Source organism: Leucopleurus acutus, assembly GCF_964270905.1.
Source record: "Leucopleurus acutus genome assembly, chromosome: 7".
NCBI classification, from domain to species: domain Eukaryota; kingdom Metazoa; phylum Chordata; class Mammalia; order Artiodactyla; family Delphinidae; genus Leucopleurus; species Leucopleurus acutus.
This window is the reverse complement of record NC_139150.1, coordinates 80,850,667-80,877,862: the sequence shown is the minus strand read 5'-3', so window position 1 is coordinate 80,877,862 and position 27,196 is coordinate 80,850,667. Positions and strand designations below refer to the sequence as shown.

General features: G+C 38.7%; 1 protein-coding gene across 4 annotated transcripts in view; it reads right to left on the bottom strand.

Annotated features, from left to right (window-relative positions):
• UBAP1 (ubiquitin associated protein 1) overlaps window positions 1-27,196 on the bottom strand; it is a 55,942-nt gene that overhangs the window by 5,567 nt on the left and 23,179 nt on the right. For 2 of the 4 annotated variants that reach the window (XM_082842567.1, XM_082842568.1), the window contains exons 2-4: window positions 18,446-18,486; window positions 10,819-10,943; window positions 4,495-5,418 (exon numbers count right to left, since the gene is read on the bottom strand). In XM_082842567.1, coding sequence (XP_082698693.1) covers window positions 4,495-5,418; window positions 10,819-10,943; window positions 18,446-18,479 — 1,083 coding nt within the window. In that variant the 5' untranslated portion in view covers window positions 18,480-18,486. Of the gene's footprint in view, window positions 1-4,494; window positions 5,419-10,818; window positions 11,260-18,445; window positions 18,487-27,196 lie in introns of those variants that run through there. The other 2 variants (XM_082842569.1, XM_082842566.1) reach the window with 2 other exon arrangements.

Genomic DNA, 27,196 nt, shown 5'->3' with positions numbered 1-27,196 from the left:
CAACTAACCTTCAGCCTATAGTGAATCTTCATGATCAGCAAGCACACCCCAACATACACATTCTCCGTTTTGATTTATTTTAGTGCCTCACTCTTAAATGTGAATAGAAAGCCAAAGCCAACATAAGACCAAACCAGAAGACGGAAAAGACAAAACACTTGGAAATTTAAAATAAAGTAAAAATTTTATTTAAAAGATTATGATATTAAAAAAAAAAGGGTTATACACAGGCAAGGATATATCCCAGAAAGTAAAACATAAAGTCAAAGAGATAGAAAATACAAAAAAGAAAATACAAAGCAACGAACCACATCAACCAGATTTTGAAAACTGAGCTGAGCCTTTGGATCCAGGAGGGCCAAGCACAATGAATGAACAAAGCCCATCACTGGTAAATTTCTAATCTCCAGAAATGAAGAAAAGAAAGCTTGTGGGAGTAGGGGAAGAAATCAGAATAGCACTGTATTGCTAGAAATCAGTGGAGCTTATACTTAAATTTGAATTTTTTTTTTAAGGGAGCAATGTCTTAAAAATTCTTGAAGAAAAATGACCTTCAACTAAGAAATCTAAATCCAAAGTATTATTCACATGTGAGGGTAAAATTAAGACATTTTTAGATATTCAAGGACTCAAAAATAGGACTTCCCTGGTGGCGCAGTCGTTAAGAATCTGCCTGCCAACACAGGGGACACGGGTTTGATCCCTGGTCTGGGAAGATCCCACATGCTGTGGAGCAACTAAGCCCACGCGCCACAACTACTGAGCTTGTGTTCTGCAGCCCACGAGCCACAACTACTGAAACCTGCACACAACTACTGAGCCCATGCGCAGCAACTACTGAAGCCCGTGTGCCTAGAGCCCGTGCTCCGCAACGAGAAGCCCCTGCACTGAGAAGCCCGCGTGCCGCAACGAAGAGTAGCTCTCGCTCACTACAGGTAGAGAAAGCCCGCACGCAGCAACAAAGAACCCCCCCCCCCCAAAAAAGACAAAATCAGACAGGTTGACCAACATGCTTGAATGTATTTGAACAAGAAAATTATCATTAGGTCTTTGGCAGCTCTTTTGGAGCATTTGGACAAAATTAGCAACAGGCACAAAGAAACCATGCAGACTTTTTTAATGGGGCAGTTAAACTAGAGAAACAAAAAGCTACCAAAAAAATCATCATCATCACCAGAGTACACCATCTGAACTCAGTAATAAATATTTACCCAACCATAATAATATGAACAATAACATTAACTGAACCGAAATTTGTGATATAAATATGATGGGAGGTACAGGAAGAAGGTAGAGGAGGGGCTATTATCAGAGCTAAATCCTCAACTACTGCAACAGGAAGTATAAACCTGTCTAAAATTGATAAATTTAGAAAAATGTAAGCATCTAATTCAGAAATACAGAGATAAATCCCAGCATAAACAGTTTAAAGGTCAAAAGTGCCTGACTATGGGAAGCAAAACTGGAACTGGGGAGAGGTGAGGCAGGGAGCTACTGTTTTTCAATACAAGCCTTTTAAATGCTACTTGATTTCATTAAAATATGTTTGTAGTACTTTGATAAAAATAAATTCATTTTTTATTTTTATTTATTAAAAATTTTTTTCATTTGTTTATTTCTTTTTTGAGGCTTCCTATTTCTTCCTTTTCTTTTTCTTCTTTTTTTGGCTGTACCACATGGCTTGTGGGATCTTAGTTCCCCAACCAGGGATCGAACCTGGGGCCACAGCAGTGAAAGCGCCAAGTCCTAACCACTGGACTGGTAGGGAAGTCCCTCATTTTTTAAATCTAGAGATGGAGAAGGACTCTACTGTAAGTATTAAAGCAATGGCAACATAAGAAACGATCAACAGATTCAAACACCGAAAAGCTAAGAGATTGTATGTAATGAAAATTATTTAGGATACAATTTAAAAGCAAACTGGCACTACTCGTATGCTTCTTGGCCAAAATTAGTAAATTGAGAACTCAGAAGTATAAGGAAAAAGGCAAATATTTTGCTGAAGTAACTGTGAAAAAGTGGGAAATAGATATCCATAGCCGGAGAAAGAGAACCCAATGGCAGAATGAGCCTAACCTGTGAGCAGAGCAAGACTCCTTGAAGGGTTGAGGGGCAGTGGGAAGAGGCCCTGGTGCTAGGTCAGGCAGGTCTATGCTGGACACAGAATAAGGGCATATCACAAGATTGTTCCTCTTAACATGATCCCATGGAGTTCTCAACTTCTAAGATTAGTTTATATAAAACAGTGAAACATGAAATCAAAATCTAAAAAATGAGACCCAAACACTGGGCCTGAAATAGCCGACAAGAATCAAATTCCAGGAACACTTCCCTAGGAGTTCCTATTTGAAGAATGTATACAGTCCAGCTGACCACCGTCACCACCCACCTGCCTCAAGTCCCTATCTTGGAGAGAAGTGCTTCTCTCACTGGGAAGCTCCTACCGTGGGCCTCAAAGACTCGCACTAAGGATAGAAAGCCAGGATGGGAACTAGGCTTTGCTCCCTGGAGGTAAGGGTCATGACTTCCTTAAAAGATCACCAGAACTCTGGGCTTCCCTGGTGGTGCAGTGGTTGAGAGTCCGCCTGCCGATGCAGGGGACGCGGGTTCGTGCCCCGGTCCGGGAGGATCCCGCATGCCACAGAGCTGCTGGGCCCGTGAGCCATGGCCACTGAGCCTGTGCGTCCGGAGCCTGTGTTCCGCAGCAGGAGAGGCCACAACGGTGAGAGGCCCACATACCGCAAAAAAAAAAAAAAGATCATCAGAACTCCAACTCTGTTTATATTTGCCCCCCAAAGGCAGTCAGTCCCCAGGCCAGGGTGAAGCATGGTTTCCGCTGACACTCTAAGTCGGTGGGGGTGGGGGAACCTTTCAGAGTGCTTTTAATTCCTCTAAAGCACACAATGAGTCACAAAGCCAAGAGGAGTATCCTGCTGACCAAAGTCCAACCACAAACCAGGAGGAATTAGGATAAGGTCCACCCTAGGAGATGTTATGCACTCTATTTAGTTTCTCTGGGCCAGGGTCCATGGAAGTTTACGGGCAGCAGTAAGCTCTGACAATGGAAGCACTCACACAGAGAAAATCATTTACCAAGAATGTCACTGCTGGGAACTTGCACTCTTTGTAAGGCAGGCCAAGGCTCATCTTTTCTACCAGCTAATAGCTGGCTTATTATGGTCTCTCAGAGATTTCCCACTAATACAATCAGGCTCCTTTCTGGCTCTAAATACTGTCTTGATATGCTGTCATTTAAAAAATCTGAACTGGTGTAGCAAAAGGTTCTTGGTCTTCTGTGATTTCTATTCTATAATGCAATTGTTCTGTGGGGCTGAAACAACCACATAAAGTAACCTCCCTGTATATGTATGCATCTCTCTTGTGTGACAAATCAGATTTTCTTCAAGATGATACAAATTACAACTTTCGTATCAATCCACCCTTCAACACTAAATCTGACTTCCAACCTTCCCCTCTCCCTCCCTTTGGAGAAAACTGCACAATTCTTAGTAGTAAGAAAAAAAAAGTAATTGCAGGATTAAAACCTATAGGTTTAAAAATGACAAATTTCTATCTTTTGCTGAAACTTCCAATACAAATTATGCCCCAGTTACTAAAGTACCGCCCAGTTTGAAAAACATAACCCCAAATTAGTCAAACACAAAAGAGCCAAACTTCAAGGCAGAGTGAGATGGAAAGAGGAAGGAGAGGGAGGTAGGGAGAAGATAAAAGGAGGAATACCAAGCAACCATAAAAAAATTAAGAAAGCTAATAGGAAAAAGTAAAAAGGTACAAAGAAAGAAAGCCTTTAAAAAATGCAAACACAAGACATGGCAGCACAGAAAAGAACTAATTGATTAGGCAGGAAAACATCATTCACATGATACACATTATCTTTTTGAAGGAAAAGACCAAAAAGATGCAGGGAGGAACAAGCCAACATTAACCAGGTTAGGTGCAAAGCTAATAATCTCTGTCCTCAGAAAAATAAACAGAACTACATATACTTAATGTAAGCAAGGTCAATTTGGTCATGCCCCATCCTGCCCTAAACCTTGCAAAGAAGAATGTGAGGGTGGCAACTGCTGGGTAGAATTTAGAAATCTGTGGAGCTTTAATTCAGGGGGATTTAAAAGGCTTACCGTGGGACTTCCCTGGTGGCACAGTGGTTAAGAACCCGCCTGCCAATGCAGGGGACATGGATTTGATTCCTGGTCTGGGAAGATCCCACGTGCCGTGGAGCAACTAAGCCCGTGTGCCACAACTACTAAGCCCTAGAGCCCACGAGCCACAGCTACTGAGGCCGTGTGCCACAACTACTGAAGCCCGTGTGCCTAGAGCCCATGCTCCACAACAAGAGAAGCCACCACAATGAGAAGCCCGCGCACCACAATGAAGAGTAGCCCCCGCTCACCACAACTAGAGAAAGCCCGCCCGCAGCAATGAAGACCCAACGCAACCAAAAATAAATAAATAAATTTATAAAAGGCTTACCGTGGGACAGGTATTTGGAGGTGATGATTCTTCTGTGCACACAGACAAGACAGAGAGGGAAGGCATCTGGGAATGGGTGAGGGTTGGCACCTCTGTGCCACTGTCCAAGTTCAAAGCTGAAAGCCCAAGAGCATGATGCCCATTGAGCTCACTGGCACTGCTTTGGGTGGAAGGCTTTAGGGAATTCCGGAACGTGCCACTGCGGAGGCAGGATGTGCTATGGAAAGTGCTTGCCATCTTGGCTGTCTTCTGACTGCTGTCATCAGAGTCAAGTTTGGGGAAGGACAGGGACTTGATATTGCTTACTGCAGGGATGGGGGGAAGGGACACTTTGGAAGACAGCGACATCTTTTCACAGTTGCCCAACTGTGGTAAGGTTATAAAGCCATTGGGTTTGTGAAGAGGCTTGAAATCTAGGGTTGCCCGCTCCAGGGATGCCAGGACCTCCTCATCCTGTAACACAGACCCAGAGCCACCTCTAGGCAAGTTACTGTCCAATAACTGGGCCATAATGGGTCCACTGGTTCCTACCAGAATGTTTCTCAGCTCTTCCTTCTCATCAATAGTTTTTAACTCCAGATTATCAAACGGGTCTTCTTCACACTCAAAGTCAGCAGGATTGAAATCTGCCTTTGTGTGGGGTGGGCTGAGAACTTTCTGTTTTGTGGCACTGCTGCTGACCCGAGTCGGCATGAGGATGCTGTTGTGCTGTAAGCTGGCAAGGATGGGATTGATAGGAGGTGGCATTGTGGCTGTACCGTGAGTCTTGGAGAAGCTCATTTTGCTGTCACCCTCTGGGCCACTCTTAGAATTCACCTTAGCTTCTGCTTCCTCAGCCTTGCGCTCTGCTTCCCACTGGGCTTCTTGGATTTTCTTAATATCTTCAGCCCACTCAATGGTTTTCTTTTCCAAAGAGAAGTCATACTGCAAAGATATATCAGATAAAGGAAGTGTGAACCCAGGTGGCTGCCCCTCCCCCACCCAATTCCTCCACCCAATTCACTTCTTCCTCACCCTGGCAAGGCAGCATTTATTAAGGTGTCTGGGAGGATCCCCACTCAGGAAAACTAAGACTTCCTAATCTTACTTGATTTAATCAAACTATGCTCCCTGGTTACTTCTAGAAATTAACTAGAAAGGGCTCCTCTCACCTCTAATCCTACATACCAGGCCAAATGTACCTTGCCACTTCCCTTGCTTCTCTCCCCTCAGGCTATTTCCCTTCTTAGAATTCTTCATTGGTGGCTCAGGCAGAACTCAGCTGCCTCCTCTATAAAGCTTTCCTGATGGCCCATTCCTTCCTCTGAACTCTTACATAGTGTCTGTCTCTATTATTTGATGCTGAGCACATGTGACCACAAGTAGCTTTAGTCTTCCTCTAAACATTTCCCCAACACTATCACAAGCCTCTTGTGGGCAGCAACTGGGCTTTAGACCCTCTTAAGGTCTCCATTATCTAACACAATGCCCTAAATAGATCCCGCACTCAATAAAAACAACAGCCCCTAGTATTTAAGAAGCACTTACAAGGTGCCATGCATGATTCTAAGCACTTTTTATATATTAGTTCTCTAGATTTTTTCAGCAATTACAGGGGCTATGCTCAAGGTCATAAAGCTGTTCAGCGGTAGAGCCTGGATCTGAACCCAGGCAGTCTGACAACAGATTCTATGCTCTAAACCACTACCAAATTACAGTGAACAGACTGTACTCTAAATGTAGAAAAACTGCTTATTAAGAAATCTAGACATAACCAAATTAAGATTTTACGATACAAACTCAACAAAAAGCAAACAACCTGATTAAAAAATGGCCAGAGGATCTGAATAGACATTCTTCCAAAGAAGCCATATAGATGGCCAAGAGGCACATGAAGAGATGTTCAACATCACTAATTATTAGGGAAATGCAAATCAAAGCCACAATAAGATATCACCTCACACCCAGCGAAATGGCTATTATCAAAAAGGCAAGAAATAACAAGTGTTGGAGAGGATGGGGAGAAAAGGGAGCCTTCATACACACTGTTGGTGGCAGTGTAAACTGGCGCAGCCACTATGGAAAAGAGTAAAAGCTAAACAATGTGTGCACATTCAAGGTTGGAGGCGCGATAAGAGTAAAGAGGAGAAAGGGAGAGGAAGGAGGCCTACCATGACCTAGAGCCACGGTAGGCCTAGAGTTTTAGAGTAGAAGAAACAATAAAGTGCCTCAGGTCATCCCTAAACGTTTCAGCTTCAAACAACACAAAAGAAGCCTGGAAACGCACATGTCAAGAAGTTCACTTACACACCCTGAGCCAGTTACTGGGCCCCAAAAAGACACTTGGGGGATCACAGGGCTTCCTTTCTACCACTAACTGAATAGTGAGAAAATAGCACTGGGCAAAGGTTGCTGCTTCTAACTGTGGAGGAAATGCAATTATGCAACTGGTTTCCTCCATCAAAAACTGAGGCTGTGACCAACTTCCCACTGCCTGTAAACACAGATCTCTGAAGTTTTACTCCCAAAAACAAGTGTAAATTTCTTTCCTCTTTAGTGCTTTTTTGTTTTTTTATAATTACCAAAGTAATGTAGAATACTTGGAACATAAGAAAAAACAAAGGAAAAAACAGCAGAAATATTACAGTGAAAAACAATGTGATTTTTGAGTGTACAATAATAAATAATAACATCATCTAACATTTATGGAGTACCAGGAACCAGAATAAGCATTATAAATGCATTATTTTACTTAATCCTTATAAAAACCTTAAAATATGTACAAGATTACACAGCTATTACATGGCAATTCCAGCCCATGAATCGCTGAACCAGAGTCTGCTCTAAACCGTGACACTAAAGGCCACCCTCCACTACTGTGGCCACTACCACCATTTCAGTGAAAACTTTCCGGACCTGGGTGCAAAGGTTTATGTATGTTTTACTGGCTCACTTTGATGATTTTTAATCTGAAATCTCAAGTTTGTATTGTCATGCAAGGGCAAATATGAAAAAGTTACAGGAAGCTTCAAGCTGTCTAGGGCTCTAGGTCTGACTCTTCTCTGGATAGAGAGGGAGCCAGCGCCAACACCACACCAATACCACAGCCAAATCCCCCGCTGGAGACCCTAGGCAGTCAAAGTTTAAGGAAGCTATCTGCAATTAGAGAACAAAAACACTGCAGCCAGCCCACACAGGAATGGAGCTTGGAGCCTTGATCTCCTCTTTTGTTATTAGTGGGTGTGATGAGTATGACAGGCACAGTACCAGGCACTCATTAGTGCATCACACTGATCAAACAGAAAATTCCCAGCAAAGCCTATTAACAGCAACAATGTGGGATTCCAAACAAGCCTTCTGAATGAATCAATGAGGCAGCAAATAATATGAGGACTACTGAAATAAAATGGAGGTGTTATTTAAATCATATTGCTAGCAGTATTCTGCACACAGAGTGGTATTTACTGAATATTTGTTGCTGCCAATAAAAAAGCCACCAAGGAAACAGAACAAGGTAAAACTTCATAAGGGAAATCTCTATCTCTTCTGGCCCAATAAAGTCTCCATACACAAAAGGAGTATCGATTCAGTATTCAAAAACATCTAAGATAGTCAACATTATTAGTAGCTAGAGAAATGTACATCAAAACTACCATAAGAGGGGTAATTCCCTGGCGGTCCAGTGGTTAAGATGCCATGCTTCCACTGCAGGGGGCGTGGGTTCAAACCCTGGTCTGGCAACTAGGATCCCAAATGCCACGCGGCCAAAAAAACAAAAACAAAAACCGTAAGACCACTGCACACCCATTAGGATGTACATAAATAACTAAAAAGACAGATGATAACAAAAGTTGGCAAGGATGTAGAGGAACTGGAAACTTCATGCAGTGTAGGTAGGATTGTAAAATCGTGCAGCCACTTTGGAAATTAGTCTGGCAATTCCTCAAAAGGTTAAACATAGTTAATATATGACCCAGCAATTCCACTCCTATGTATATACCCAAGAAAGCTGAAAGCATATGTCTGCACAAAAACCTGTAGACAAATGTTCACAACACAGATTTCCCTGGTGGCGCAGTGGTTAAGAATCTGCCCGCCAATGCAGGGGACATGGGTTCGATCCCTGGTCAGGGAAGATCCCACATGCCGTGGAGCAAATAAGCCCGCTCACCACAACTACTGAGCCCACGTGCTGCAACTACGGAAGCCCGCTCGCCTAGAGCCCATGCTCTGCAACAAGAGAAGCCATCGCAATGAGAAGCCCACGCACCACAAGGAGGAGTAGCTCTGGCTTGCCACAACTAGAGAAAGCCCACACGCAGCAATGAAGACCCAATGCAGCCAAAAAAAAAAGTTCACAGCAGCATTATTCCTAAAAGCCAAAAAATTGGAAACCATCAAAAATGTCTATCAATTGGGGACTTCCCTGGTGGTCCAGTGGTTTTAAGACTCCACGCTTCCACCGTAGGGGGCGTGGGTTCGATCCCTGGTCGGGAACTAAGATCCCGTAAGCCACACAGCCAAAAAAAAAAGTCTATCAACTGATGAATGGATATACAAACTGTGGTATATATCAATACAATGGAATTATTCAGCCATAATAATGAATGAAGTACTAATACTTCATTCATACAATATAGATAAAACTTGAAAACACTGAAGTAAAATAAACCAGTCACATATATATTTATGAATAGTTATATATAAAAGACTAAATATTGTATTATTCCACTTATATGATATTCCAGAATAGGCAAATGCAGAGAGACAGAAAGTAGATTTAGTGGTTGCCAGGGGCTGGGGGAAGGGGAAAATAGGGAGTGACTGCTAATGGACACTGGGTCTCTTTTCAGGGTGATGAAAATATTCTGGAATGAGATGGTAATGATAGTTATGCAACTGTGAATATACTAAAAACAAATTTATTTGCATACCTTAAAAGGGAAAATTTTATGGTATGTGAATTATATCAATAAAACTTTTATTTAAAAAATATAACTGAAGTTCTCCCACTACGATTATTTCCTAAAAAAGACTGGAAGGTAAAACAAAGAATACATTTTATTTTATTTATTTATTTATTTTCATTATTATTATTTTTTTTGGCCACACTGCCTGGCTTGTGGGATCTTAGTTCCCCAACCAGGGACTGAACCCGGGCCCTTGGCAGTGAAAACACGGCATCCTTTCCACTGGACTACCAGGGAATTCCCAATTTTTTTTTTCAAAGAATACATTTTAGAGTAACATGGTAATTCCTTAGTAAATCCCCCTTCTTTGCCAGGAAGTTGTATTTTAAAAAATCTAGAGTCACAGGAAGAAGTGTTTGGGTGAGTAGCGTACCTTTCTGTTTTTCCATGTAACTCCTTCTCTAAACTGTAAGCTCCTTGAGGAAAGTGGTTAAGGCATTTATCTTTATCCTCAACCCTAGCAGAGCGTCACTCAAAAGCAGGCAGTCAATAAGTGTGTAGGAAGTCACGTAACATGGCGCTATTTGCTGCTTTCAAGATGTAATTTTATACATTTATAAATAACTGAGCTTTAAAAATGTAAGGGCTGAAAAAGAAGCTACTGAGGAGATGGCATTTAAGCACAGTCTAGAATAGATAAATTTTTAACAAGCAGACAGCTTTTAGTATGGTGAGAAAGAGAATAATATTTCAAGTGGGGATAACAACTCATGAGAAAAGCATGGTAAAGACAGGTAATACACACAGTACATTCAACAAATTGCTACAGTATCCTGGTTTGGAGGGAATATAGAGGAGATGATGAGCTAAGGTACTCGACCATAACCTTATGTCTAGACTTGATTCAGTAAGGTTGGTGAATCACTGTAAGTTTTTAAATTCAGGAATATTATTCTAGAAACAATATGAAAAATAGAAGGAAAATGCTGTAAGTAGAGGAGCCCATTAAAGAGGCTACTGAAATAGCCCAGGTGAAAAAATAAGGTAAGGAATAACTGAATGGCAAAGGGAAGACACAGCAGAGAGAAAATACTACGTAAGGTAATGAGGACATTAATAGAGAGAAGGAAAGAGAGGAAGAAGCACGTCAGATGAGCAATGGGGATTTGTTTTGGACAAGGTACAGAATCCCAGGAACATACAATCAGATTACACAAAATCTGTAACAGATATATAAACATATATAAATGTGCGTGTGTGTGTGTACGCACGCCTGTGTGTGAGTGAGTGAGACAGTGTGAGCCAAGCGATAACAGGAGCTATCAGAAACACAAATAAGAGACAGGAGAAATTTTTTTTCTATTTCACTATACAGCAAATTCTTACTCCTTAAAATGTTAAATGTACTAAACTTTAACTAAAAATTACCACTTACCTGTACTTCTCTGACAACCTGCAAACAATCAGGCAAGGAGAAGCCAATAGGTAGACCAACTTTAGCTGGTGTTTTGAATTTGTCTCCTATCTTAAATGGGACATCATCAAGGTAACTGAAAGTCCCTACAATCAAAAATAAAGTACAAAATATCAGCAAAGAACTTATTATTTGTTTTGGTATAATCTTACGTCTAGGATACAACATTAATTTATGCTATCCTAAGACTAGAAGTTACAGAGTTCCTTCTCTGACTGCTTACCTTCTCCTGACCCTAGATCTCTAATAAGGACTCCTATTTGAGGTTACTTGATCTTATTAGGGTTTATATTCACTTATACTTAGCATAAAAGCCAAAGTACTCATAGTAGCCTAAAAGTCCTCCCCAACGCCCATTACCTCTCTTGCCCTCAATTCCTGGCTCACTGAACTAAGTCACAGTGATCCTCTGTTCCTCAACTATGACATGGTCAAAACTACTTCAAAAATTCTGCACTGGCTGCTTCCTCTAACTGGAATGTTCTTCCCTCAGATATTCACATGGCTTACTCCTTCACCTCCTTCAAGTCTTTGCTCAAATGGCACTTTCTAAGTGAGGCTTACCCTGACCACCCTATTTAAAATTACTACCACACCCTCACCGCAGTAATCCCACATTATCATCTATCTTTTCTCCATAGCACTTATTACCTTCTAACATATATGTAATTTGCCTTTTAATTATATTTATTGTCTGTCTTGCCCAGTGGAATATAAGCTCCCTGCAGGTAAGTATTTAAGTCTGTTTTATTCACTGATGTACTCTCAAAACCTCAGCACTTCCTGGTACATATTAGGCACTTATTAAATATTGATGACAGAATCTTCACAAAAGAACCTCCTTGATTAGGATTTCTTTAGTAAGAATCATTTTTTAATTAACACAAAGAACTACTCTAGATTTTTTTTTAAGCTACATTCTAGAGATATGGAAATATTTAAGAAGTACAGCACTTATGGAAAAAAGGAAAACCAGACAAGACCATGAGAATCAGACCAGGATTATCAAGAGACACAAACCATACACAACTGAACTGCTTTAACTCCCTAAATGTTCTCTGCCCATCACAGATGCGTAATACAGAAAGATCGGGACATTATCATCGATTTATAGGGTCAGACAAAAATGAGAGTGGTTCTTGTATGTGACTCTCACTAGGTATACACTCCAAATCAGGTCATGATTTCTTTTCTGGACCAGGTTTGGGGCTAACTTAACTGGCAGAAGCATCAGGGAGAATGAAACATAGTTCATAAAATAAATTTTGCTTTTTGAGTATTAGCAGCTAGTAAAATAAGGCTTACTTCTGGGTCTCACACTAGTATATTTTCTTGAGTGCTCATGTCCAGAATAAGACAATTACACCTCTTCCATAAAGAGATTTCTCTTCCTTTTAAGAACTCTGTAGATTTCAAGACTTATCAAGCAAGGTCAGGATATACTTGTAATCTTGTCATCATTCCCATTTCCCAAGGTAGATATTGCTCTGATATACCTGAAATCCTCCAAAAGAAAGAATAGGCCCCCTCTCCCACTCCTGGGGGAGGGCGTCTACCTCTTTCCCATATAACTTCTAGCTAGAATTAAAACATTTTAACTATCTCTCACTCAGCTAGCAAATTAAATCTACAACTGTGTTCAATTTAATAATTTTTCTGAGGCATAACCATAACTGTTAACACTCTAGCAAAGTTTCCAAGTTGGTCATACCTTTGTAAGTGTTCTCTCAGGGGCAATGCCTGTCACATTCCCACCCTTATTTACTTGATTAATTATGTCTTGCCCTTTAAGAATGAGCTTAAGAACAACTCCCTTCTCAATCTCAGAATAGGTCTTACCATTCTGTATTGTTAATAGTTTGTTTCCTTATACTACTCCCCAACCTGCACCAGAGACTTTGATCAAGGATTTGATCAAATTCCTATCCACACCCCCCCAAGCTCAGCATAACATCCAGCAGATGAGATTTGCTCAATGAGAATAAATAAAGAAGACATGGTCTTACACTTCTCTTGTATTTAACTCTCACACTAACTCACACTCAATTAGTATTTATTAAAATTCAAAATGACTTACCTAAAATGGCAAAGCTAGTCCTGAAAATGTTTTAACAGAGTACTCATGCAAGATGTAAGCACATTTCTAAGGTTCTGCAGAAAGTCACAAAAATGTACCAGAGGTACCAAAAAAAAGTATCAGGTACCATCACAGCTTGCCAACAAAACTCTGGTTATAACACTAAAACCTTCTGCCACTTATAAAATGCTTTATATTATAGAGATCAAAAGCAACGCTCTTTTTAATTGTAGAGAACTTTTATCCGTCTTCCATGGAAACGGGTGCTCAAAAGTTACTGAAAGTTAGAGTCTAACTTTGGCTAGTGCCCTGATTAACTGGAAACAAAGCTGGAACTAGCATTTTCTAGGAAGCATTGGAAAGATTTACAGTCAAGTTAATAATCACAAAATTAAGTCTTTTGTTTAAGAAAATTTTAAGTATACATTCAAAGTAGGTTCATTATATAACGCACACATATTAGAAAAATCCTATCTATAATAATACTTATATGCATATATGATATACAAATCTAAGAAAACCTATCCACATTAATACTAACAAAATTTTCTTAAATGAATACTTCTATTATAGATTGGTAATGGGGAGTTGAGGGGAGAAAACCATCTGTTAAAAAGTACTATACTTGAGATATCTGAGCCAAATGATAATATCTTTCAAGAAGGGTGTTCAGTTTCCTTGCCTACCTTTCAGTTAGGAAACTATGACAGTGTTGTATACACTGACAATTTATATTCTATAAATGGAACTAGGCCCTGGCTTAGAGACAGACCAGATCAAGTAGAACATCTTGAAACAACTGCCGTTTCCCTTCATTAGCACCAATTACAGGTAATTGCTTTAAAAAGCAGTTTCATTTCACTAACAAAGCCAATGCCAAGGTGACTTAGCACATCTTCTAACCTTCCCCCTCCCCCCTTTAAGCTCTGTTAACCGGGAATGAGTAAACAGTTTTGTGATTATTGGGAGGAGGGGGTAGGGCTAAAGGGCAAAAGGCATTAAGAGGCGGCAACAAGAAAAGCAACTTTTTGAATGATGGCCAGAGACTACGTAAGTACAATGAATGATGTTGCTGTGAGGATTAAAAAGAACATTTTTGCAAATATAACCAACTATGCCTTAGGAACTATTCATTTTTATCCAATATATCAGAATATCTATTTAAAGACATCAATTTCTGTTATTTCTCAATACATTTTATTTTTTAAATAGATTCAATAAAAACTCAACCACATGGCCCAGAGAATTAAGCACTGTGGTTAACAATCTTCTGGCTCACCCCCAAGTACCTTTTAGTTTCAGTCTTTATTACTGAAAATCTTTCTAAGATGTCTGAGCCCATTTTCCTCAGTTCCATTTAGAAAAAAGAAAGTACATCTCTGATGGCTGTGGCAGTTCCTTGAAGTCAGGTTCTGCACACTGCTCACCATTATGCTATGGTGGAAGGAACTGGGCTGAACGTGTAATGACTCAGGATAAATTCTGGGAAGGTTTCATTCTGTTTCCTTTCTTTCTAAATTGCTGATAATGTTTATGATCTTGTGACCTGCCTGTTTTTCTGAAAAAAGGTAATTCCACGTGGGGAGAGAAATTCCTAATAGAGGGTAGCAACTGGATTAGGCTTAATTTAGATTTTACTGTGCGTTCAAATTGAGGTTTTTGAAAAAGAAGAATAAAACAGATCAAACTCAAAATTAACTGAAAATTGCAATCCCATGACTATCATTACCTTAAAGCTGTAAGTCAGGTAACACTTGCAAAATTACATCAATAGATAAATAGAGCGAGACACACGCATACACACACACACACACACACACACAATTATACAGATATCGATACAGGATGTGAAGTCAAAAGAAAATGTTACTCATGTCCTAACAAAAAACAAGATAACCTACAAAATCAGCTTTTTAATATGCAGTATCTGGCATTAAATTTTAAAAAAGACACACAAAAAAGGAAGAAAATGTGATCCATCATCAAGAGAAGAAACAGTCATCAGACCCAAATTCAGGGGTAGCCAAGATACTGGAATTATCAGAGAACTTTAAAATAACTATAATAAATAAGTTAAAGGATCTAATAGAATAGGTGAACATGTGTGAGCAGATAGGGAATTTCAACAGAGAGATGGAAATAGAAAGAGACAAATGGAAACACTAAAAATGAAAACTTAAGTATCATAGAAAAAAATTTTTGATAGTTCATAAGCCAGGCTATGCTAATCAGAAGACAATACTCATAAGATGAAAGAATCAAAGAACTTGAAATTAAGTCAAAAGAAATTAAAAGAATTGAAACACAAAGAGAAAAAAAGAAAAAAAAAATGGAACAGAGCCTTAAGAGATCTCTGGGACAATATCAAACAGCCTATGCATATGTGATTAGAGTCTCAAAAGGATAAGAGAGAGACATGGAGCAAAAGAAATGTGAGAAGAGATTATGGCTGCAAATTTTCAAAAGTCGTAAAAGACATCAACTAACAGATCCAAGAAGTTTAGCTAACTCCAAGCAGGATAAATACATAGAAAATCAAACCAAGGTACATCATAGTTAAAATGTTGCAAACAAAAGAAAGTCTTTAAAGAAGGGGGATGGGCAGCATATGACATACAGGAGAACAATGATTAACTGATGGCTGACTGCTCTACATTACTCTGTACTTAAAAAGCAATAACAGATTGGGATTTCCCCAGCAGTACAGTGGTTAAGACTCCGCACTTCCACTGCAGGGGGCACGGGTTCGATCCCTGGTCGGGGAACTAAGATCCCATATGCCGCACAGTGTGAACAAAAAATTAAAAAACAATAATAAAAATAAGAAAACAATCTAAAATAAAACACCTTTTTCTATCACTCAATAGAAAAAGTATTTCAATATCTTAGTAGAAATTAAACCAAGAGAAAAATAAACCTTTCCAGAAGTTAGCTAAATGGTCATAAATATGACAGCTTGGCATTTCAAAGGAGGGAGTTTAGTTTTATTAAGTCCAATTACAGAGACTTATTTTTTTTCCCAAATTAGAATATCAGGGCATTTTTCCAGATATTAAAAGAGTAACTTATCTGTTTGCTGAAACATTTTAAAAAATCCTTTAAAAGTCACTTCTGGAAAATAACTTTTTTCTTAGATTAAACAAGTGGAAAATGAGTCAAAAATTAAAGAGAATTGACAGTCGGAAAGGCGTGCTTTAAACTAAGCCAAAGGTTTGCAATTTGCATGATATAAGGACAATATTTTTAAAGGCCTTTGAAAAGTAACTGTTTGTATTTCTTATTCTATTATTTAGGGGTATGTGGTTATTAATGACAGTGGAAGAAGTTCAACCTCGGTTGAAAAGAATGAACTTGAAGAAAAATCAAATACTAGTGCTAAGACAGCACAGCATAAGATATAGTCAGCCCAAGTATTTAAACAGAATAAAAAGCATTTTCATATCCAGTCATGAGAGCAGTTGTCACCTCCTTGTCCACACCCCAAGTGCCCTAGAATTACACACTTACACTCCCTCTCTCTCTCTCTCTCTCTCTCTCTCTCTCACCCCGAGTCAGATAATACCTAACTTAGGGGGAACCAACCAGAGGCTCATAAACTAAAATGTTCCCGTCAGATACGCCCTTGACCAAAAGATACAAAAACTTCAGCTATATGATGCTAGCCACTATATGATCAAGCAAGAAGCACCATAACTGGGGTGGCCATTTTTAGCCCTGTGCACTCTACACAAGTAGGCCAAAAAAGCAAGTCTATACACAGAAGAATAAAAATGGAGCACATCTGCAGAGAAAAGCAGTGAAAAGATGGAGGGAGTAGTAGCCTCGGTTTCCTGGCTTTCTAATTTCAGCCTTGTAAGGCCAGTCTGAATTTGATTTCCTGCATGCAGATGCCTACAAGATTGCCTATTAAATATTCTCCACCTATTCCCTTTAATTTCTATTCCTTAAACTACATGATATCTAAAAATAAGATTCGTTATTCTAACAGCCCAACTAAAGCCACTGAAATTCAAGTAGGAGCTTAGCAAATTAAAGCAGAAGCAGCCAAAGAGAGAAAGAGAAAATCCTTCTCAAATTTTACTCAGGTAGAGCATTTCATTTAAACAATAAAATTTTGGTTAGGAATGTAAAGAGATGGAGGAAGTCCTAAAAAAATAAGTCATCATTGATCAGGTAACTTCAGAATTATAATCTTCTCTCTGGATTGTTGAGCTGGAACATATAAACTGGGGTCCAACTTATTTTCACTCCAATCAAAAAGGAGTTTCTAAAGATTCAAGATAGAAAACATATCTTTTGAAATAAGATTATAAATTTAAGTTTTTCATTTTTGCTCTTTTCTCTCCCTAGGTCTTTCCTCTCTCCTTGGCTCTGTCCTCTCTTTTCCCTTGAGAAAGTGATCAGAGGCAACTACAGATCTGCCTCTCTATATCATTTGAAGACTTTGAAAGAGCCCTGTAATAATCCTTAAACAACAGGAGATAGCTTACCTGAAGATCTGATGCCTGACAGGTTATACAGAATGCAAATTCCAGAGTCTAAATGACTTAATTCCAAAAGAATTTAACAAAACATACGCAAGCAATGTATGTAAGTATATGCACAGTGGCAGTTCAAAATATTAAAGCTGTTGTATAAAAATATACAAGCAAGTTAAAAACCAAGGAACTGCTGCACCACCCTGACTCAGAAAAGTGATATTATCAAGTAACCATTTGTAGATCAGAAGAGTATAACGATACATGTTGCCACACAGTCTAACAAATCATTCTTACAATGACACGATTTTTTAAATGGAACATTAGTTTTAAAACCCCTTTTAAAATAATTGTGTTGTCTGGATATTTCTGATGTTTAATTCTTATCTTTGTACAAAAAGAGGGTCTAATTTTAACTTCTTAGGCACCTCCATTCCTATCAAATGCAGATAATAAAAGTTTATTAATGTACTCCATTTTGGAAGGCCATATCTTAGAAAAAGATGATAAACTATTAGTTTCAAACGCAAAATTGTAATTACTACCACTGATACTTCTGGAATATATTGATCTGCTAATCATGTCTTATTTGTAGTAAATCATTTCTTTTTATGGGAGGAGAAACCTAAACCAAAACATCATAAAACGTTAACTAAAGGCTTAGAATTTTTCACATCTGATGGAGAAGAGATGGATTTTTCACACCTGATGGAGAAGAGATGGACCTTCTCCTGATGGAGAAGGAATGGTAACTACTTCAAAATACTGCTGAAAAACAACAAAAATAGGCAGGCTCCCTATCCACCTCCAGCAGTTTCAAGTACAATAAATACAGAGATACTCTAAAGTTTATCCATTTGAACTTCACATTAAAGTTATGTGAAGTCCTATGGAATGAATGTTACATTGTTGTACAACTTTATTTTCCTCAAGCCGCTCATTTAAATAAACAAAAAGGGACACTTACTTAATGTGATTTCAAATTCTCTGATCAGATCAAAACTTAAACCATGATATCTAACAGTCCACTTACCATGAAAATCTGCACCCAACTTCTTAGAAGCCATTTAGAACCTGAAAAACAAAGAAATATTTCTTAGGCGCATTATGCCTTGAGGGGATACAAACAAACCATTATAAGAAAATTGAGGATTTCCCAGGTTGCGCAGCGGTTAAGAACCCGCCTGCCAATGCAGAGGACGCGGGTTCGACCCCTGGTCCCGGAAGATCCCACATGCTGCGGAGCAACTAAGCCCGTGCGCCACAACTACTGAGCCTGCGCTCTAGAGCCCACAAGTCACAACTATTGAGCTCGTGCGGCACAACTACTGAGCCCACACACCGCAACTACTGAAGCCCTCGTGCCTAGAGCCCATGCTCCTCAACAAGAGAAGCCACTGCAATGAGAAGCCCATGCACTGCAACAAAGGGTAGTTTCCGCCTGCCGCAACTAGAGAAAGCCGCAGGCAGCAACAAAGACCCAACGCAGCCAATCAATCAATAAATAGCTTAAAAAAAGAAAATTCAGACTACAAAAAGAAACCAGAAGACTAAAAGGTTCCAGGACTGACATAACCCTCAAACTTCTCAGTCCCAAAGTCTCAAAAAAGAAAGCAGAAAGGGGGAGAAACCACTTTTCCAGAAAAAAAACATTTCTGAATCTGCATGTTCTGGAAAATAAAAACATTAGAACAGCAAACTGGCCATTGACCAATTTATACACAAACTGTCAAAAAAAAATTACTAAACATTTATCTTCCTGATATAAGCTACTAATGTCAATATTTGTAGTTCTGTCAAGATTTTTTATATCTCCCATTTTATTCAGTATGTAAATATAGACCTTTTACTGACAAATGTAACTGTAAGACTGACATTTCTGAATTAGGGAATCAATGACATACAACCTTCTGTACTGTTTTAATTTTGTATACAATTTCAAAAAAGGGGAATTCCCTGGCAATCCAGTGGTTAGGACTCGGAGCTTTCACTGCCAGGCTGGGTTTAATTCCTGGTCGGGGAACTGAGATCCCACAAGCCGTGTGGTGTGGCCAAAAAAAAAAAAAATCCAAAACAGGAAGAAGAAAAACCCATAAAACCACACATCTAGCTTAGTATTATCTTTGCACTTTGAGTAGTACAAAGTCCTTTTCTTGCAAAGACAATCTGAGACCTTCAACCTAAAAGTTTATTTCCCTTGATATGATGTTTAGACCTTTAACTTGCCTGAGACATAAGCATATAATGAATATATGGTATGATTTCTACTAGCCTGTATTACCTACAGTACAATGCAAGGCATCATACTTAAAATGATCTACAGGCATACCTCATTTTATTGCACTTCACTTTACTGCGCAAATTGAAGGTATGCTCAACCTTGCATTGAGCAAGTCTGAGGCCTAAGGCACCATCTTTCCAAGAGCATTTATTTGCTCACCTCGTGTCTGTGTCACATTTAGGTAATTCTCACAATATTTCAAACTTTTTCATTATAATTATATTTGTCATGGTGATCAATGACCTTCGATGTTACTATTATAATTGTTATGACATTTTTTAGCAATAACCTTTTTTTTTTTTTTTTTTTTGGCTGCATCAGGTCTTAGTTGCAGCACGTGGGAAATTCATTGTGGCACGCAGGCTTCTCTCTAGTTGTGGCTCGTGGGCTCTGTAGTTGCGGCACAAAGCTCTCTAGCTGTGGCCCACGTGCTCGGTAGTTGTGGCCCTCGGGCTTAGTTGCCCACCCCCCCACCCAGCATATGGGATCCTAGTCCCCTCACCAGAACATAACTTCTACATGCACTGGGCAACCAAAAAACCTTGCATGACTTGCTTTATTGTGATATTCGTTTTACTTCAGTGGTCTGGAACTGAACCCACAATATCTGAGGTATGCCTGTATGTTCTACTGTAAGTTTTTTTTAAAGAAGGCGAGTATATTGCACCTATCATGTGAAAAGTATTCAAAATAATTAAATCTGTACAGGATTTTAAGAAACTGACAAGTTGATTTTAAAATTTACATGTAAAGGCAAAGGAAACAATAGCCAAAACAATTTTGAAAAAGAACAAAGCTGGAGAACTTACCACCAAACTTCAAGACTTACTATTAGAGTAATTAAGACAGTATGGAAATGGCATAAATATATCACACAGACCAACAGAACAGAGTACAGATAGACCCATATGAAAAAAATGTCCCGAAGATGTACCATAACGACCAACCACGCAAGTACTTTAGGCTGTACTTCACTGAGAAAAGAATTCAAACTGACCCAGATATGTGTAGATCAGAAGAGCTGCGTGCTGTGAAGTATGCAACAAGTGGATTTTTTGTTCAAAATGAAATTAAAATAATGACAGTGAAAAAAAAAAGAAATATACCCATATGCATATAGTTAACTGATTTTCAACAAAGGTGCAAGGCAATTCAAAGGGGAAAGGATAGTCTTCTCAACAAATGGTGCCAGACATTTGTATGCAAAAAATAAACCTCAATCCATACCTTGCACCGTATATAAAAATTAACTCAGGGGGATGGGGAAATTATGGCTAAGAACTACAGGGTTTCTTTTGGGGGTGATGAAAATATTCTAAATGTGATTATGGTGATGACTGCACAACTCTGTGAATATACTAAAAGCCACTGGATTGTACACTTTAAATGGGTGGACTGTATGTGATATGCTAATACACAACAACTTGGATGAATCTCAAATGCATTATGGTAAGTGAAAGAAGCCAAACTCAAAAGGTTACATACATATATGTATGGAATAGGATTCCATTTACAATATTCCAGAATAGGCAAAACTACAAGAACAAAAAAGTAATCTAGCTACTGGACACTAATAGTGGGGGAAGGAACTGACTATATAAAAGGGAATATGGGAATTTTTTGAAGTTATTGAAACTTCTATATTTGATTGCACTAATGGTTACAGGACTATATGCATTTGTCACAAATCACAGAACTGAAAACAGGGTAAATTTTACTTTGTGTAAATTATACCTTCAAATTTTTAAAAAGTGTACATATATATACCCATCACATTGAAATTAGATAAAATAGAATCACTAAATAACATTAATAATATTTTAAGCTACTCCACTAGGAGTAGAATAAAGTTTCATTTTTAAAATGCCAAAATTCAAAATAACATATTATATGGCTGTACCAAATTCTATTAGTATGCTTTCTGCCTGATGACAAGGGTTTTCTACAGTGAAGTATGGTTTCTAACAATGGATTTCTTCCCAATTTAAAAGCAAAAAAAAAATTTTAAGTGCAAGTAAATCGGTTTATCTCTCTCTTAGCTTAGGCTCCTTTAGAAAGAAAGAATGTAACACAAGTTGAAAATTACAAATTCAATTAACATTATTTTAACATTATGTCTTTAACTGGTAAAATACCTTTTAAACTTCGCAAAGAGCAAGGCTAAAACCGTTTTTACAATGCAGTCATCATGGCTAGCAGGAACCAAATTTCTCTATGGGGTGATGAAAATGTTCTAAAACTGACTGTGGTGATAGTCCCAAAACTCTGTGAATATACTAAACACTGTTGAATTGTATTCTTAAATGGTTGAATTGTATGAGATATGAATTATATCAATAAAGCTGTTACCAAAAAAAAAAAGTAGCTCTGAATTTGATAAGGTATGCAAACTAAAGAATGATTATTTAGGTACAGAGGAAGGGAAAGAGAAAGATGAGTGATATTTTTTCACTTTCATAATGGCTATTATGAGTGAAATAAGTAACAATTTCAGTCATTGGTAAAAGAGAAATTTATTCATTAATTTTTACAATCTGAAGGATAATAAATTAACTCTCTTTAGTGGGGGGGGGGGGGGAAGCAGCTACCAAACAAACAAAACAAACCACTTCCAATAGCCCATTCTTGATTCTAACTTTGCCAAGGCCACTTCACAGAGGCATTTCCGTAGCTTATTTCACATCCCAACTTATCTGTCCTACATTGGTTAGAAAGTCATACTATAACAGTAGCAAGAGCATATATTTGTCCTGACGTCCAGTGATGCCACATTGTAGGTAGTGTAGGTGACCCCATATTAAGGCCTAATAGCCAGCAAATGTCATTCAAGTATAGTTTTAAGTGTCAACAGCGAACAATTACTGTGCCATTTCCATTAGTCACAGAAAGTTACTGGTTAGTTAACTGCTATGGACTTAACCACAACACTGAGTAGAAGACAAAGGTTGTGCTCAACCCCTTTAAGAAAAAAAGTATTATGGAAAAAGTAAGTATTCACAGATTTTAAAAGAAAGAAGACGTTTTTTAATTTGTGAAAAGAAAAACATCGCAAGGAAATATATTAAACATATTTAAAGTGGCTACCTCTAAGTGGTAGCACTAGGAATAATTCATAAAATTTTTCTACAGTTTCTGAACACTGTATGGCAAACAAATATTAATTTTATAATTTCTTCAACGCTTTACTTTAAAAGTTTTCCAGCATGATGTTGGCATGAAACATTCTGGTTGATATTCTACTAGTTAATGGAGAGCTAAAATTTTAAAGTATATGGATCATCAATTTTCAAAGAACCAACAAACCACACTGAAAATGATTTAACTTTCTTCTATGTATAGAAGACATTTCATAGACTCTTACAGGCTTCAGAGTCATCATAATGTACATAAACCACAACAATACAGGGAAACTTTTAAACCCAGAAGCAAGATTCTTGGCAGCCTCAATCTTCCCACAGAGGTACAGACCAGAAATGTATTTTTTCTAAATCTCTGTTGAAAGCAGCAGAATCTAAGCATCCAGCAATGAGACCTGGGAATATGCTCACAGACAGGTGCAGGAAATCAGTGTTTTCATCTCTGTGTTCCTAATATTTATTGATATTGTGGGATATCACCTGTTTGAAGCAGCAGCTGTTTTTGAGAGGTAAATGGCTTGGGAGAGGCTCTGATTTCTTTTTGGAGGGGGGGACTCTGATTTAATAAATAATTCTGTGAACAAGCTAACATCAGGAATGTTTTAAAGAAGTTCCACCAAATTTAAATGAATTTTTTTCCCTCGAAGAGTTTTGAATTTTATTTTGTTTTTTTATATAGCAGGTTCTTATTATTCATTTTATACATATTAGTGTATATATATCAATCAAATTTAAATGAATTTTTAATGGCTTTTTTAAAAAAGCCTCAACCAAAGAAAACCCACAGAAAGGGAGAAAATATTGAAAATTATCTATCTGAGGGACTTGTATCTAGAATATATAAATAACTCTACAATTCAATAATAAAAAGACATCCAATTAGAAAGTTGGCAAAAGAATCTGAATAGTCAATTCTCCAAAGAAGATACACAAATGACTAAGAAGCACATGATATGTTTAACACATTTTTCACTAGTCAGGGAAATGCAAATCAATAACTACACCCTACCCCATTAAAACATGCATATTGGGACTTCCCTGGTGGTGCAGTGGTTAAGAATCCACCTACCAATGCAGGGGACGCGGGTTTGATCCCTGGTCCAGGAAGGTCCCACATGCTGAGGAGCAACTAAGCCCGTATGCCACAACTACTGAAACCTGTGCATCTAGAGCCCATGCTCTGCAACAAGAGAAGCCACCACAATGAGAAGCATGCGCACCACAGCGAAGAGTAGCCCCCACTCACCTCAACTAGAGAAAGCCCACGTGCAGCAACGAAGACCCAACACAACCAAAAATAAATAATAAAATTAAATTAAAAAAAGAAACATGCATATTATCAGCAACAAAGCAAAATTTGTTGAAAAGACTAATAAATGAAAATTAAAACACAGTACCCCTTATTACTAAAAAACAGGTGAAAATTCTTTAAAATTATGCCTCAATAGAGCTGATAAAATGTAGATTATCTAGGGGTTTTCTTTAAATATTAAAAGAGTTCACTGAATGCAACTCCTATTATATTTTCCACAAACCATAAGAATATGAGAAATCCATCCATATTTGGTCACTTAAAGATTTTTCTAATGTCGGCTATGCAGTAACACTTCACTATCTCTGAAGTATCAAAAGCATTTTAGGGCTTCCCTGGTGGCGCAGTGGTTGAGAGTCCGCCTGCCAATGCAGGGGACACGGGTTCGTGCCCCAGTCCGGGAAGATCCCACATGCCGCGGAGCGGCTGGGCCCGTGAGCCATGGCCACTGAGCCTGCGCGTCTGGAGCCTGTGCTCCATAACGGGAGAGGCCACAACAGTGGGGGACCCGCGTACCACAAAAAAAAAAAAAAAAGCATTTTAATAGCTACTTAGGGTCAACTTTTTTTTCCTGGAACATCTGAGCAAAATTAAGTGGTGTGTGTGTGTGTGTGTGTGTGTGTGTGTGTGTGTGTGTGTGTGTGTGTGTGTGTGTGTGTGTGTGTGTGTGTGTGTGTATGAGCTACCACATAAACTTCCTATATTTTATTTAATTGTAAATACTTATTTTATAATACTTTCCTATAATCTAAATGTTCAATCATGAAAATGATTAAATTATGGAAAATTCAGAAAATAGGTTGTGATGGCACAAAGAGTGTTCATTAAAAGCATATAAGTGATGGGAAATAAGTATAAGTTTTAAAATGTTTTTACAAGTTGCTTTTCCTAAGTAACAAATGTACACAAAACAAGACTGAAAAAAATGTATTTGCCCCAAATGTAAAATTACAAATGCTCACGTGAGAAAAAAAATCTTAAGCATCATAAATTTCCGCTAAAATAAATATAAATGCTTCTATTAAATATAAATGCTTCTACTAACAATAACACACTTTTTTTTTTTTTTTTTTGCGGTACGCAGACCTCTCACTGTTGTGTCCTCTCCCGTTGCGTAGCACAGGCTCCGGACGTGCAGGCTCAGCAGCCATGGCTCACGGGCCCAGCCGCTCCACGGCATGTGGGATCTTCCCGGACCGGGGCACAAACCCGTGTCCCCTGCATCGGCAGGCGAACTCTCAACCACTGCACCACCAGGGAAGCCCCGTACACACATTTTTAATTCATAAACTTTACACTAATAAAGTGTAGAACTCCCTGAAGCAACCAAGAATTAAAAGCAATGTTTTATTTTGCTGGTTCAATGCCACTTTAGTTCATATGCTACAGGAAGAAAACCGGATAACTTAAAATTTTGAATCACTGATTAAAGACATCTAAGAACAAAGAGAGATGGGGAAATAGGTAACAAGAATAGAACTGCAGGGAGAGAAGGAGTTAGAATGCAAGAGGCAGAAGAGATAGAGTAAGGAATGAAAAAAGGGAAAGGTGAGGAGGGTAGGGGAAAGGAAGTAAGGGTAGGAGACCAGGAGAATGAAAACATATTAGCAAGGCCCAGGCAGCTTCGTAAGGGGAAGAGAAAGCCCAAGGGTAATTTAATATTAATGTTCTAATTTTCTTTCTTCCCTTTCTTGTATCATCATTAAATTACACACTACAAACATCTTCCCAATACAAAACAGCAATTTAACAACTCAGTAAGCTATCCCAATCACACAATGTGAGCTGTAATCAGGAATTTCCCAAGATGCAAATTAATCCTGGAAATTCTCCAATTTACAGAGAAAGATGGCTTTGGAAATCATCAAATTTCAAGTCTGAAAACCAAGTTAACACCCATACAACATATATATGACAAAAATCACATGTGTAGGGAATTCCCTGGCATAGTCCAGTGGTTGGGACTCAGTGGCTGGGACTCCAAGCTTTCACTGCCAAGGGCGCGGGTTCAATCCCTGGTCGGGGAGCCAAGACCCCACAAGCCCTGTGGCATGACCAAAGAAAAAGAAAACAAAATCACACGTAGATGCCATTAAAATGTCAAAGCCATGTGGCACAGCCAAAAGAAAAAAGAAAAAAAAATCACACATGTAAATGCCATGAAAATGTCAATACTAGACTATATTATACTCATTGACAAAAAGCTTTCTTCTCTCTCAGGTCTCAAGAGACATTTTGGAGCCTCAGTTTCTTCATGGGTAAGATAAGGGTAGTAGACTGAATAATCAGCCAACTCTAAACATACCATAAATCTATAATGGTATAATAAAATGAAGGAAAAATATTCATGTTTCCAAATTAAATATTCAGTATTCAGGTTAAATGATATCATTTACACAGTAACGTCTTAAAGATGTCTTTAGGGACATCCCTGGTGGTACAGTGGTTAAGAATCTGCCTGCCAATGCAGGGGACACGGGTTTGATCCCTGGTCTCGGAAGATCCCTCATTCCACAGAGCAAATAAGCCCGCAAGCCACAACTACTGAGCCCATGTGCCACAACTACTGAAGCATGCGCTCCTTGAGCCCATGCTTTGCGACAAGAGAAGCCACTGCAATGAGAAGCCCGTTCGCCGCAACTAGACAAAGCCCACGCGCAGCAACGAGGACCCAATGCAGCCAAAAATAAATAAATAAAACAAATTTATGGGGCTTCCCTGGTTGCACGGTGGTTGAGAGTCCGCCTGCCAATGCAGGGGACACGGGTTCGTGCCCCAGTCTGGGAAGATCCCACATGGCACGGAGCAGCTAGGCCGTGAGCCATGGCCGCTGAGCCTGCGCGTCCGGAGCCTGTGCTCCGCAATGGGAGAGGCCACAACAGTGAGAGGCCAGCGTACCACAAAAAAAAAAAAAAAAATTTATTGTATAAATAAATAAATAAAGATGTCTTTACTGGCAAAATTAAAAGTTGGCAACCATATGTTAAACACCTTGCCATTTTGGAAAAGAGGGCAGTATATCTATGTGAATATGGAAACAAGGATAAGACATAG